The sequence below is a fragment of the Ornithorhynchus anatinus genome, chromosome 3, assembly GCF_004115215.2.
Source record: "Ornithorhynchus anatinus isolate Pmale09 chromosome 3, mOrnAna1.pri.v4, whole genome shotgun sequence".
In the NCBI taxonomy this organism is placed as follows: Eukaryota; Metazoa; Chordata; class Mammalia; order Monotremata; family Ornithorhynchidae; genus Ornithorhynchus; species Ornithorhynchus anatinus.
Window position 1 is genome coordinate 95,655,301 of NC_041730.1, and position 15,743 is coordinate 95,671,043.

The window sequence follows — 15,743 nt, forward strand, 5'->3', positions numbered from 1 at the left end:
CAGAGAGGTCAAGGAGGATCAGAATGGAGTAGGAGCCATTGGATTTGGCAAGAAGGAGGTCATGGGTGACCTTAGAGAGAGCAGTCTCGGTAGAGTGGAGGGGACGGAAGCCAGATTGGAGGGGGTCTAGGAGAGAATGGGAGTTAAGGAATTCTAGGCATCGATTGTAGACGACTCGTTCTAAGATTTTGGAAAGGAAGGGTAGTAGGGAGATAGGACGATAACTGGAGGGGGAAGTGGGGTCAAGAGCGGGTTTTTTTAGGATGGGGGAGACGTGGGCATGTTTGAAGGCAGAGGGGAAGGAGCCCTTGGAGATTGAGTGGTTAAAAATAGAAGTTAAGGAAGGGAGGAGGGCAGGGGCGATGGTTTTAAGAAGGTGAGAGGGAATGGGGTCCGAGGCGCAGGTGGAGGGGGTGGCACTTGCGAGGAGGGAGGAGATCTCCTCTGAGGATACTGCAGGGAAGGATGGGAAAGTAGGGGAGGGGGTTGTTGGGGGGGAGGGGAGAGGCGGAGGGGTGACTTTGGGGAGCTCAGACCTGATCGTGTTGATTTTCGTGAGGAAATAGGTGGTCAGATCATTAGGGGTGAGAGATGGGGGAGGGGGAGGAACAGGGGGCCTAAGGAGAGAGTTAAAGGTCCGGAACAATCGGCGGGGGTGACGGGCATGGGTGTCGATGAGGGAGGAGAAGAAGCTTTGCCTGGCGGAGGAGAGGGCAGAGTTAAGGCAGGAAAGGATAAATTTGAAGTGTGTGAGGTCGGCTTGGTGCTTGGACTTTCGCCAGCAGCGCTCGGCAGCTCGAGCATAGGAGCGTAGGAGGCGGACGGAGGAGGTGACCCAGGGCTGTGGGTTAGTGGCGCGAGAGCGGCGGAGGGAAAGGGGGGCGAGAGAGTCGAGATGAGTAGAGAGGGTGGAGTTGAGAGCGGAGACCTGATCGTCGAGAGTGGGAAGAGAGGACAGGGCGGCAAGGTGAGGCGAGATGCTATTGGAAAGACGGATGGGATCGAGAGAGCGGAGGTCTCTGTGGGGCAGTAGCGAAGATTTGCAGGGGGAGGGAGTGTGAGAGATGAGGCAGGTGAGAAGGTTATGGTCCGAGAGAGGGATTTCAGAGTTGGTGAGTGAGGAGATAGTGCAGCGGTAGGAGATGACAAGATCAAGGGTGTGACCGAGTCGGTGAGTGGGCGCGGTATGGTGGAGGAGGAGGTCGGCAGAGTCGAGGAGGGATAGCAGGCGGGCGGCAGAGGAGTGGTCGGGTACATCCGTATGGATGTTGAAGTCTCCAAGGATCAGAGTGGGCAGAGAGAAGGAGAGAAGGAAGGTGAGAAAGGGGTCAAGGTGGTTGAAGAAGTCGGAGGTGGGACCGGGAGGGCGGTAGATGACGGCGACAAGTAACTGGAGTGGGTGGTAGAGGCGAATGATATGGGCTTCGAAGGAGGGGAAGGAGAGGGGGGGGGAGGAGGGATAGTGCGGAAGCGGCATCGGGGCGAGAGGAGGAAGCCGACGCCTCCTCCCTTACCGGTGAGTCTGGGGGAGTGGGAGAAGGAGAGGCCTCTGCCGGAGAGAGCGGCGGCGGAGACCGTGTCTTCGGGAGAGAGCCACGTTTCCGAAAGGGCGAGGAGGAGGAGAGAGCGGGAGAGGAAAAGGTCATGGATGAAAGGTAGCTTGCCTGTAACAGAGCGGGGGTTCCAGAGGCCACACTTGAAAGTAGCTGTGGGTGCAAGGGGAGGAGGGGGGGAAGGGCGGGGGGAGGGGAGGGTTTGGATGGGAAGGAGGTGGCGGGGCCCTGGACGAGGAGAGGGGGATGAGGGGTGGCGGTGGGACAAGAGGACTGGGATGGGGCATGGGTGGGGAAGAGAGAAGGGGGGAGGGGGTGAAGAGGGGGTTAGGTGGGGGGAAGAGTAGGGGGAGGGGGAAGAGGGGTAGCGCTGGTAAAGTGGGGTTCTAGGGCGGGAGAGAGGAGGGAGGGAGGAGACAGAGGAGAGAGCGGGAAAGAGCTGAGCGAGAGAGGGGAAGGGGAAGGGGAAGGGGAGGATAGGAAGGGGCGGGAGGGGGGAGGGGGGGAGGAGGGACATGGCGAGGCCAGAGAGGTGGGTGGCAGCACTGACAACAATAAACAGTAATAAACGAAATCGGTAATATAGCAACATGATACAATATGATACAATACAGTGGTGCTAATATAGCAACATGATACAGTATGATACAATATAGTCGTGTTAATAAAAGGGGCGATGACCAGGCTCGGTGGTAGACTCGATTAAGGGGCGACCTGATCAGACTCAAAGTCTGATGACAATAAACAATAACAATAACAATAACAATAACACATGGGACATGGATTGTGTCCAGCTTGATTACCTTGTATCTACCCCAGCACTTAGTACAGTGTCTGGCAAAATAGTAAATACATAACAAATGCCATTAATAAATAAATAGAGGAGTAGGACCAGGAGAGCACCATGTCAGTGAAGTCAAGGTCTGATAATGTTTCCAGGAGAGTAAATAAATGGCGATGATTCTCTCAGGCTAATTGGTGCAAGATGTGTACTCTCTGAACTCTTACCAGGACTTTTCTGTTGAGGCTTCAATAGAAATAAATATTTTATTGATTTTTTTTTAGTGGAGAGGCAGGATGGCTTGCAAGTCAAGAGTTTTGATTCTTTTAGAGTTGTGAATGTTTTTTTTTATTTCTATAAAAGATAGTATGAAAGATTCATAATGCTGATCAAAAAAAAACCACCCAACCCTTAAGATGTTAAAAGCTGAGATTCCCATCTGATTTCTGCTTTTAAATGTGTGCTCCTACACCCATACTCTTCAAAATGAGTTCAGGGTAGACAGCTTGTGGAATCAGGAACACCATAATTTTCTCTGTTCTTCGTCCTCTGGTTTCTATAGGAGTGGCAGGGATAGAGTTTAGAGCTAGACCTGGTGTGGGTCAGACCCTACTCCCCTGCCTTCTCTTCCTGTCTTACTTTCTCTTTCCTCCCCTGTCTCTTTCCCAGACTCCCACAGAGGAAGGGAGGAGTCTCCAGACCTGCCCTAGGGCTTGGGGAAAGCACTAAAGGAAGATTTATGTCCTGGCAGCTGGCACTTTCCCTCCCCAGCCCAATATCGAGCTTTCCAGCTGGCACAGCTGCTGCAAGGCAACCCGCAAATTGTGATTGCAGCTGAGGTGAAGGGCCAGGAGCCAGAGTGAGGGACTACAGGGCCATGGACCACCAGCGGCCCAGGGCCTCACCCTAACTGGCAGTCCTGGAGAGCTTGCCACAGAGGCAGAAGAGCTGCTCCCCATCCCTTTCTTCACTCCCTTTTGCAATCACTTCAAGGCTTTCCACCATCTGGCCCCACCTTCCCACCTGCTCTTATTTTATTTCTTATGATTTTTTTCTTATTTTTTTAATGTTATTTGTTAAGTACTTACAATATGGCTGACACTATACTAAGCAATAGAGTAGGTACAAGCTCATCCGATGGGAGAAGAGTCCATATCCCACTTGGGGCTCACAGTCTTAATCCTCATTTTACAAATGAGGTAACTGAGGTATAGGGAAGTTAAGTAATTTGCCCAAAGTCACACAGTAGACAAGTAGTAAAGCTAGAATTAGAACCCAGATCCTCTGATTATCAGGCTTGTATTTTTTCCAATAGGCCACAGTGCTTCTTTTCTGCTTTCCTCAACTCTGTCTTCTCTCCTCTGAGGCCAGACTTCTAGCTGTACCTCTCTCTTGACTCTCCTACCTCTATCCCTTTGCTCATGCTGTTTCCCTGCCTTAAAACTCCCTCCTTCCCACACCGACACAGGCCACAGCTCCCTTCATAGTCAAGCTTTCTTACCTCCTTCAATAAGCTTTCACCAAGTAACATCCCTTCAGCCAACTCTAGCATCTAAGAGCTTTAGTTAAACCCTCCTTGTCACTCAGGAATGTATGTCCCCCTCAATTCATATATTTTGACAATTTTAGGTGTGAATAATGTTTTTCTACCCCCATTAGAATGCAAGTGGGCAGGAAACCTGTCACTTTGTTTTTATGTACTTCCCAAGTATTTAATACAGAGCACTGCTCCATATAGGCTGCTGCTACTATTTCTCTGGAAAAGGGTTGAACAGTTGTCTGATTTTGTGTTGTCTCTCATAAAACTGCTTTAGTCAATCAGTGGTATTTTTATGGCATTTGTCAAGCATTTATTATGTTCCAGGCATTGTACTGAGCCCTGGGGTAGTTAGGTTGGTTAGTTAGGTTGGACACAGTCCGTGTCCCACATGGGACTCACACTCTTAATCTCAATGTTACAGCTGACATGACTGAGGCACAGGGAAGTAGTGACTTATCCAAGGTCACACAGCAGACAAGTGGCACAGTCAGGATTAGAACCCAGGTCCTTATGACTCCCAGGCCCATGCCTTATCCTCTAGGCCATGTTGTTTCTCATTTGAACACTTTCTTCAAAATTAAGGATACCCAGTGAAAGCAGGTGACTTAGTTATTAACACAAAATTTCAAATCTCCAAATTTGCCAAAGTGCAGCAAGAAATATCTGAAGCAAGAGCTCCAGAATTTTATGTTTCTCAGATGTTTGGCTGGGAAGCACATAGTGTAACTGACATCCCTCTGTGATGCTCATAGGAGCCAACACTGGCCCTTATCCAGCCAGGCTCCATTTGACTCAGAGCAAAAATCCTTTTCACTTGTGAATTTGCACAAATATCTGGTGAGAGGAGGCAATAGGGGGAACTACAAATCCACCCTAGTATATGGGGTGAGGACAGGAAGGGAATTTTTTTTCTTACATTTTCTAAGTGCTTACTATGTATCAAGCACTATTCTAAGTGCTGGGGTAGACACAAGTTAATCAGATTGGACACACAGGGCTCACAGTCTTAATCCCCATTTTGTAGATGAGGTAACTGAGTCATAAAGAATTAAGTGACTAACTAGCCCAAGGTCTCACAGCAGACAAGTGGCAGACCCAAGATTGGAACCCAGAGATTCTCTGCAACCATCTCTTCAGGCATTTTTTCAGATCAGGAGACAGGTGGTGTTAGGTGGACCCTCAAGTTGGTTGTCTCCAGCTTGACTTTCAAACTTATATCTAGACTGTAAGCTTGTTGCGGACAAGGGTTGTGTCTGTTTATTGCTATATTGTACTCTCCCAAGTGCTTAGTATGGTGCTCTGCACACAGTAAGCTCTCAATAAATATGATTGACTGACTTTAAGTCTTATGCTTGTCCTTCAGTGCTGTTAAGTCTCAGGGGACCCCTACAGTGGGACATCACTGTATAGAAGAACAGCAGTAACTGGGGAGGAGGAAGCAGTCTCTTACTGCAGATCATCAGACTTGTGTATCTAATGACAAGTTTGGTTGGCTAAGGCCGTCTGTCTGGGTGTCTAGAAATATGCTGTTCTTCGGAATAATGCTTGGTTTATCTGATTGCGTAGACAAGTGTCTGGGTTCAGCTGTTCAATCAATTGTATTTATTGAGCACTAACTATGTGCAGAGCACTGTACTAAGCATTTGGGAGGGTACAATATAACAGACACATTCCCTGCCCATTACTTATCAGAAAACTGGTATTGAGGAAGGAGGGATTTCTATTAAACACTTTTTCTTTTGAATAACTTGGATCATTTCCACATTCAAAATTAAGCGTGCTCATTTTCTGGTGCCTTACATTAGAGACTCTTTTCAGTGGAATGAATAGAAAGGTTTTTTGTGGTTTTTTTTTTAAATTTGTTTGTTGTGTTTCCTTTTTGGATACTCTTGGACTCTTCATCTTCAGAGTAATCCAACCAAACTGACAATTTGGATTTTGAGACAAAGACTCTTTGCCACCTTTTAAAAAGCCTCTCGATCCACCCATTTTTCCCTCTTTTTTTCATATGGGGGTTGGCATTCTCTGAACTTGAATTGTGGTTGAACTTAAATGAATGATCTCAGTTGACAGTGTCCACGTAGACTCTGAGCCCCATGCATGACAGGGGCTCTGTCTAACCTGATTTTCCTGTGTCTACTGCAGCACTTAGTAAACTGCCTGACACATAGTAAGCATTTATAAACCACAATCATCCTCTAAGTTCTGGAGTAGGCCTGCCCACCCTATCTTCTCCTTAGGTGTTGCCCTTCCTATAAGTTAAGGTGAGAGGAGACATGGATTGGTACTCCAAAGACTGAGTTAAACACCCTGGAAGTTTAGGATACCTTTTCTGTGAAAGGACTTCCTCCTGTCAGGCACTGTCTTACTTTGGGCCTTTTGCAGGGCCCGTCATTGTCTCTTTCCCGCTCCAACAGTCGGGAGTACCTAGGAAGCGGAAGAGAATCTGACAGTTGGAGAGATCGGAATGGAATGGGTCCCTCGCCTAGTGAACTGGCAGCATCAATCGGCAGCCCGAAACGCAAACAAAACAAATCAAGTGAGTGAATGTTTTCGTTTTAATTCTTCAAACAGGATGTGGGATTGGGGGAGTAGATACAATCCCTATTGAAAGCTCTGTCCACCATAGCTGTGTGCTCAGCAAGATCATGGGAAGTGTCTTTTTGATAATCCTGAAAACAACAGCTCAGGGAAGTGGGTCAGAAGAGGTCAGAGATATTGAAAGGTATTCTTCAGGCAGGATTTAGTCCTGGATATTTTAGAAGATGGAATTAGAAGTAACCTAAGTCAGTCTAGAGACCACAGGCAGTTGGAAAGCAGGAATCACCCTGTGGCCCTGGGCGAGCATTGTAGAAAGAGTCAACAGTTCTGGCCTAAGTGACTAGAAACCATGGTAGGAACTGTGATGAAGTATTTCTACCAAACTCAACACTGGGTTGTCTGCTGTATAGAGAGAAGAGGAGATTGGGGCCATTAATTCAAACAATAGCTGGAGTACTTGGATGCAGAAAGCACAAGAGAAGCCCAGTGATGATGACTAAAACAATTCTTCAAATAGCCACTTGCCCTGTTATCCAGAATAAATAGTATTTTAGATTATTTCCTTTTATTTTACTATTTGGGGGATATGGAAAACATATTTGTGGGATGATACACTTTTTTGTATCTATTTTAATGAGGGGATTAAAGGTTTGGGAAGCAAGTCTAAAGGAATTGAGGTTATTAAGGCCAAAGAAAAAGCGTTTGACATCTTTAGAGTTATAAAGGGGGCATTTGACCTGTGATAGTCCCATGTTTCCACAAAATGCAAGATAAGAGAAGGGGATTAAGCAACAGCAGGAGAGATTTAGGTTAGACATCCTGAAAGAAAACTTCCTGACTGTAAAGATTCTGGAGATTCATGCGTTTCCAAGAGAAACTGTGCAATCTGCCTTTAGAGATTTTTAAGTGGAAAGGTATCTTTTTGTGCAACCTTCGATACTGATTGGATGGGAGATAGAGAAATGAACTCTATGACCCTCCTAAAATCCCCTGTAGCCGTAGGATTCTGTAGACCCACAGTGTTGCTAGGCAGAATTATTTTAATAAAAGATATGAGCCACACATTAAAATATGGGTTAATATGAAAATAATCAATAAGATGTGTCCAATTGTTAGGAAACTACAGCCTAAGAAGACAGATTACTGAGGTAACCGTCCCTATTAAAGAGGTATACATCATTTTAAAAGGATGAGGTGAAGGAGTTCCATGAAGAATGATGAGGAGAGGTGGGAGGTTATAGATTTAGAGGAATGATTAAGTAAACACTATAACTTGGCTGCATATCGACTGAGGAAAGATGTGGTAAGTCTGTAGATATTTTAAAACGCTAAGCACTGAGGTCATGCAGAATTTTGAAAATTGGGAAATTAGGAAAATAAATATATGCATTGTGGAAAACAAATATTTAACAGTGAGAACAATTAGTTAAACGTGTAGAATTCATTAAGCAAAGTAACGGACACCTTAAAATTTCCTTAAAGAATTATTGCTTTTTAACATCGATGAGTTTTAGGGGGCCTGGTAGCCTGCGCACCCCAAGAGATGGATCAGTGGAGCAGTTGGAGTGCAGATCTCTCCGAATCCTGCTCAAGCCTCCTATAGCTCCGGCCACCTACCTCCCCATCTGCATTTAATTAGACAGTGTGTGCAAAGAATTAATGTTCGTGGAAGTTTTGGGAAAGTCTGAGTATCATAAATAACTTCAGAGATATTGTTGGCCAGTCGCTACCTCAAGAACCGTGAACTGTTAAGACAAGTGCTTTCCTGAAAGCAATCAAGAGAAGCTGATGTTTGATAAGAGGCAGGGTTTCCCTGCTGGGTTCAACAGAACAGTGGAATGTAAAATATTCAGGTGCTAGAAGCTTTTGATTAAATGCCCAGGAACCACATGTTTTAAACTTACCAGTCTATCTTTTGTCTGCCTTTCAGCGGAGCACTATCTGAGCAGTAGCAATTACATGGACTGCATTTCCTCGCTCACGGGAAGCAATGGCTGTAACTTGAACAGCTCGTTCAAAGGGTCTGATCTCCCCGAGCTCTTCAGCAAACTCGGCTTGGGTAAATACACCGACGTATTCCAGCAACAAGAGGTCAGTCTTTTAAAAGATGTCTTTCTGTCCACTTGTGCAAGATTATGTATTGCTTCCTAAGTGAAATCATGCACAGCCAACAATGGTACTTGCAATGATAATTTCATCAGAACTGTCAGTAGTGTTAGAATTTATTGGCTACGCAGTATGTTCAATGTAGTAAATACTTGGGAGAGTGGAGTACAAGGAAGAGGGGTGAGAAGCCACGGGGCTTAGTGGCAAGAGCCCAGACCTGGGAGTCAGAGGACGTGGGTTCTAATCCCAGCTCTGCCACGCATCTGCTGTGTGACCTTGGGCAAGCCACTTTGCTTCTCTGAGCCTCAGTTACCTCATCTGTAAAATGGAGATTAAGACTGTGAACCCCATGTGGGGCAACCTGATTACCATAATTATTATTATTATTATTACTCAAGCCCATGTCCAGACCTTTCTTCCTGCATTGGAGCTCCCTCCTGATTTATATCCATGAGACCACCACTCTCCCCATCTTCAAAACCCTACTGAAATCATATCCTCTCCAGGAAGCCTTCCCTGACTAGTCTCTCATCTCTCCACCCTATTCTTCCTCCCTTCTGTCACCTACACACTTGTGTTTGGACCCCTTTAAGCACTTTGATTCTTATCCCTTCATCCACCCTGCCATCTTATGTACATATTCAGATAGTCTGTAGATTCCCCCCGACCCCACCCAGCCTGTAATACATTCTAATGTCTGTCTCTCCAGCTAGACTGTAAACTCCTTGAGAGCATGAATCACATCTTCCTACACTATTGAACTTCTCTAAACACCTTGTTCAGTGCTCTGCAGTACCATTGATTGATTGATTGACTGATAGGTCTGTACCCATATGGTACACTTATTCAATAGGACTAATAAATAAGAGATTGTAGAAATACCCTAGAATTCCAATTCTTCAATTCATTCATTCATTCATTCAGTAGTATTTATTGAGTGCTTACTATGTGCAGAGCACTGTACTAAGTGCTTGGAATGTACAATTCGGCAACAGATAGAGACAATCCCTGCCCAATAATGGGCTCTCAATCTAAACGGGGGAGATAGACAGCAAAGCAAAACAGAACAAAACACAGCAAGAAAACGTCATCAAGATAAATAGGATCAAGGAGATATACACCTCATTAAAATTAATAGGGTAATAAATAATATATACAAATGAGCACAGTGCTGAGGGGAGGGGAAGGGGGAGAGCAGAAGTTGGGGGAAGGGGAAGAGGAGCAGAGGGAAAGGGGGGCTCAGTCTGGGAAGACCTCCGGAAGGAGGTGAGCTCTCAGGGCTTTGAAGAGGGGAGGAGAGTTAGTTTGGCAGATGTGAGGAGAGAGGGCATTCCAGGACAGTGATAGGATGTGGGCCAGGGGTCGACGGTGGGACAGGCGCGAACGGGGGACTGTGAGGAGGTGAGCGGCAGAGGAGCGGAGTGTATGGGATGGGCAGTAGAAAGAGAGAAGGGAGGTGAGGTACAAGGGGGCAAGGTGATGGAGAGCTTTGAAGGCAAGAGTGAAGAGTTTTTGTTTTGTGCGAAGGTTGACTGGCAACCACTGGAGGTTTTTGAGGAGGGGAGTGACATGCCCACAGCGTTTCTCTAGGAAGATGATCCGGGCAGCCGAATGAAGAATACACTGGAGTAGGGAGAGACAGGAGGAAGGGAGATCAGAGAGGAGGGTGACACAATAATCCTGTCTTTTTGCCATCGTGTTTCTTGATATAGCCACAGATAATTTCTCCTATATGGTTTTTAGTAAGTTCCAATTGAACCTTTGGATTCTTTGTCCCCCAAATTCCCAATTAAATAAACAATGCTTCTTATGACTGTCTTATTAAACAAATCCAGGTATATGACTCAGTTTTCATAGACTTATGTATTTGACGTGACTGAAAATGCTCATCTAATTCATTCTCTTGGCATTGGGCAGGTAAACCAATCAATCAATGAGGACTTACTGTGTGCAGAGCAATGTACTTGGGGGTGTCCTGTGGCCGCGCACCCCTGACCGGAACACTCCCAGCCCCCACGGTGTATGTGTGTGAGGGACCACTTCTTTGCTCAGAGGGGCAACCCTCCCATTCTCTAGGGACCACCTCTATAGGAGATTTCCTTCCCCATAGGGGCCAGGCTCTCCCTTATAGGACACCCTCCCTGCCCCCTCCACCTCCCACCCTTTGACCCCTGCTCCCCCTTTCTGCAGCAGGGTGCTGTTTTCTGACAAAGGTTGTTCTTCCCTCCCCTGTCCCCACCTTCCATGAGATAGTCCTTATATCTGAATTGAACTTCCCAAGTGCTTAGCTCAGTGCTCTGCACAGAGTAAGCGCTCAATAAATACGTTGAATGAATGAACAGAATTAGCAGACACTTTCCCTGCCCACGGCAAGCTCACAGTCTAGAGGGGAGACAGATGTTGATATAAATATATAAGATATAAATAAATAATTTATAACATAATTTAAAGATATGTACCTAAGTGCTGTAGGATTGGGTGGGGAGAACATCGAATGCCCCCAAATCATAGATCGTGAAGTGCACTGATGACGCAGAAGGGCAAGGGAGCTGGAGAAAAGAAGGTATAATCAGGGAAGGCCTCATGGAAAATATGTGACCTTAATAATGTTTTGAAGGTGTGGAGAGTGTTAGTCTGCTTTATATGGAGGGGGAGGGAGTTCTGGACTACAGGGAGGATGTAGGAAACGGGTTGGCGGCGAGATAGGCAAGATCAGGGCCCAGTGACTAAGCTGGCACTAGAGGAGTGGAGTGTGTGGGCTGGTCTGTAGGAGGAGATCAGAGAGGTGACAAGGGCTAGGGCAAGCTGATTGCTTAAAAGCTGACAGTAACGAGTTTCTGCTCCATGTAGTGGCAGATGAGCAGCCATTGGCAGTTCTTGAAGAGTGGGGAAGACATGGATGGAACATTTTTGTTGAAAAATAATCCATGCAGCTCAGTAAATTATTAAATCTAACTGCCTGATCTATATTTTTGCCAAGGACCAGGGGCATGGATATATTGAATGAGATTTCTATGTGTGTTGAAGCTTGTTTTATTTTCCCTGAATCTTGATTACATATCAGTCAAAGATGGTCAAAAGTGAGTAGTGGTATCATTATGCTTTTAAGTTTCCACCACATAGCTCCTCTGTTAGGTGGTGATCACTAATTAGAGATAAATTGGAGAGAATATGTAATTTGTCCAGAATGACGGAGTGGATCAGTCTTTCTCCAAAAGTTCTGTAATTAGTTGTCGAATTACAGCTAATTCTATAGGTTTGTTTCCACTCAAGGAATTTGGGGAAGGAGAGATGGGTTAAGATAAACCTTTTTCTTTGGGAAGAATGTTTTCTATCTTTCGTTTAAGGAATTCTCTCTTCAATGACCAAGTCCATTACTAAAAATGATTGATGGAGATTGGATGAGACCCATCCCAAATATAGTAGTTTTATAATCTGTTTCTTTTTTCTAGATTGATCTTCAGACATTCCTCACCCTCACTGATCAGGATTTGAAGGAACTGGGGATTACCACTTTTGGTGCCAGAAGGAAAATGCTGCTTGCAATCTCAGGTGAATATGAACAAGTTGGCTATTGAATTTTGAAGTCATTAAAATCTATGTCATTAGCCCTGTAAGCCTACTGGGCTGATTCTGTCATAACCAAGGCAATTACCATCTGTGCAGTGGCAATTTCTCTTTGTGCTAATGCTGAGAGCGTGATGCATGCTGGGAGAATCCTAACTCCTAACACTAAAGCATTGCTTGTATATCTGCTTTGAAATCATGATTTCCTTGGAGCATACCTCTTCAGAAAGCTCTGAACAGAAAATTCTGTTTTAACACATGAAAGGAGATGGAGGTGGGAAACCAGTATAATGCTTTTTGCTGCTTCTGTTTGCCTCAAACGCAATAACTGAGTATAATAATTAGACTTCACTGTATGCAGTATGTTTCAGCTGTGAACTGAAATCGTTACTTCATGGGAACCTAGAGTCAGGTTAGAAATATGTGCTTGGAGCAAGCAACATCCCTCTGCCGTATAATTCTTAATACGAATGAACAGTTTGGATGTTGAAAAAGGAATGCGGGGTTCACCTGGCCAAAGGTGGCCTGAGAGGTGATTGTCAGAGTGAAGGAGAGTAATATACTCCAGATTTTGTTCTTTTCATTCTGGGGTCCTAGAGCATGTTCTAGTTATTCACAAAACATCCTTCCTATTTTTTTAAGACTCTGAGTGTCATCACCAGGAATTCTGTTCGTGTAGGAAGTTTTATATTGGGGAAAGAATCCGTGATACTGATAGGAGAGTTATCGGGGGTATTTTGGTTCCATGGACATAAAAGAAGACAAGTAGGAGGAAAGTAATAATAATAGTGATTTTGGGATTTCCTAAGCACTTACTGTGGGCAAAACACTGTTCTAAGCACTGGGATAGACACAAGATAATCAGGTCAGACACTCCCTGACCCACAGGGGGCTCACACTCTGAGAGGGAGGGAGACCAGCTATTTAATCCCCATTTTATAAACGAGGAAACAGAGATGTTAACAGAGAAGTGAAGTGACTTGCCCAGGGTCACATAGCAGGCAAGTGGTGGAGCTGATACCGGAATCCAGGTCCCCTTATTCCTGAGCCTTTGCTCTTTCCACTAGGCCTCATACATTATGACTGTCATGTCTCTTCTGAAAAAGGTTTTCTGCACCCCCTGTCCCTATTCATCTATCCAAGCTCCAGGTCCTTTAAGAATGACTATTGTGCACCTTCCAAACGTGAAACTCAGTGGCTTGCAATCATGGAGAGTTGACAAAGAGCCTGATCCTACAGTTAAGAGAGTAAAGCTTTTATGTTGATTTTCAAGCTCCAGTAGGCATTCAGTAGATTAGTAAATTTTTCTTTTCCCCCAGTGTCATCTGGTTTCTAGTGGCTTGCACCTCTCTAAATTGAGTTACTTAAAACCCTAAACCTGAGTAGGATCTTATGATTTTTATGTTATTTGTTAATTGCTTACTAGGTGCCAGGCACTGTACTAAGCACTGAAATAGATACAAGCTAAGCAGGTTGGACACAGTCCATGTCCCCCATGGGACTCACAATCTTAATTCCCATTTTCAGATGAGGTAATTGAGGCACAAAGAAGTGAAATGACTTGCCCAAGGTCATACAGCAGACAAGTGGCACAACTGGAATTAGAACCCGGGTCTTTCTGACTCTCTGTGCTCTATCCACTAGGCTACTTTCCTAAACTATTACATCCCATGGTGAAGTAGTTGAAGAGCATTTTCTCAGATATGACCACTGTGATCTCATGCAGCTTGGTGGAGGATTTCTGGGCAGCTGTAATAGCTGCTTCCTCTGCTGTTGCCTCAGCCGTATTTATGGACCATTTACTGTGTGCAGAGCACTGTAGTAGGTGCTTGGGAGAGTACAATACAGCAAACACAATATAACAGACAAGTTCCCTGCCTACAAGGAGCTTATGGTCTAGAGACAAGCCCCACCGGCTCTGCCACCTCAAGTGAAGAAGCTGATTTGCTTTATGGCCATTGACCTCGTAACCTTGGCCATCAAGCAAGCTTGTACCCCCCACCCCCACACCCCCACACACAGTTAAAGCAGTGGATGCAGTAACCTCAGCTATTTCAAGTTCACCTTAGCTTTGGAGGAGAATGAAGAGAGTAAGAACTGAATGATATGAAGGGGGGGAAGTGAGGGTGCGAAAGACTGTTGGTGAGGCTGGAAGGGACAGGGTCAGGCAACAGAAGGAGGAAAGTCTGGGTGGGAGCGTGATTTGGGAAAAGATGGTGTTAAGGGAGGTGGTGGTGGTACAGGGAGGAAGAGGAGGAGCATTGGATGAAGAAAGGTGCCAGTGGACAGGGATGAGTGACTGGGCAAGGAGGATGTCTATCAATTCTTGGGGAAACAGTGTGGTTTAGTGGATATAGCACAGGCCTGGGAGTCAGAAGGTCCTGGGTTCTAATACCAGCTGTTCTAATACCAGCTCTACCACTTGTCTGCTGTGTGACCTCAGGCAAATCACTTAACTTCTCTGTGCCTCAGTTACCTCATCTGTAAATGGGGATGAAAACTGTGAGCCCAGCGTGGAACAGGAACTGTGTCCAACCCAATTACCTTGTATCTACCCCAGCGCTTAGTACAGTGCCTGGTACATAGTAAGCACTTAACAAATACCGCTAATATTATTATTGTTGTATTTTATTCTCCCAAGCACTTACAACTGTGCTCTGTACACAATAAGTGTTTGATAAATTTGATTGATTGATTAAAGGGATGGGAAGCTGAAGAATGATTGGGTGGGATGAAACGGGGAGGGGTCAGACTGAGGATTGAGAGCAGAGTCTGAAGGCAAGTGAAGCAGGGGGTAGGATGAGTGAGTTAGGCATAAGATCATCCTGGTAGGGGCTGAGAGATAAATCTCTTGTCTGGTGATATTTCTTAATATATTGGGTTAATTTAACTACAGAACCTCTACTGACTGGTCTCTGAATCAACTCTGTGCTCAGGTTAACTGAGCAAATCAAGAAATACGGCCTACATTAATTCCTTCTTTCAAAATACCGTTTTCAAGCTGATTAATTTTGAATATTGGCAAAATAAAATATTTACTGTTCACACACTGCTTGTGATATATTTGCAGACATGAACTATTATGATGTAATAGAAATATTGTTCAACCATCATATTAATTTTGGCCAATGATTCCTAGTGCATATGGAGTTTCTGTTCACAATAACCATGTAATGGAAAAGTAAATTCAGGCACTGACTCAATTTCAAAATTTGTATAGCTCTGAGAAACCAACACCTATTCTGAAACCTTTTTATAGGGAGTTCATGACCCTTCAAATAAGTCAAGTCTGTAGAACTTGTTTGTTAAAGAGTCTTTTTGGGAAAAATACTCTTTATTTAAGAAAAAACTCCCTTTTTCATATAGATTATCTGATCCTCCCCCCCCCCCAGCCTTGTACAGCCCAGCTCCATTGGTAAATTCACATGAGCTCTTTAGCTTTTTTTATTTGGAGAACTCGGCTTTATATGTTCTGTCACAGGAGGTCCTTTATTTGGTCCTTTAAATAAAGTAATAATAATAACTGTGGCATTTGTTAAGTGCCTACTGTGTGCACTTTACTAAGCACTGGGATAAATATAAGATAATTAGGTTGGACACAGTCCTTGTCCCACATGAGGCTCACACTCTTAATCCCCATTTCACAGATGAGGTA

General features: G+C 44.9%; 1 protein-coding gene across 1 annotated transcript in view; it reads left to right on the plus strand.

Annotated features, from left to right (window-relative positions):
- BICC1 (BicC family RNA binding protein 1) overlaps positions 1–15,743 on the plus strand; it is a 284,059-nt gene that overhangs the window by 262,624 nt on the left and 5,692 nt on the right. Inside the window, exons 19-21 of the mRNA XM_029059879.2 lie at positions 6,260–6,413; positions 8,346–8,506; positions 11,974–12,073. Coding sequence (XP_028915712.1) covers positions 6,260–6,413; positions 8,346–8,506; positions 11,974–12,073 — 415 coding nt within the window. The remainder of the gene's footprint in view (positions 1–6,259; positions 6,414–8,345; positions 8,507–11,973; positions 12,074–15,743) is intronic.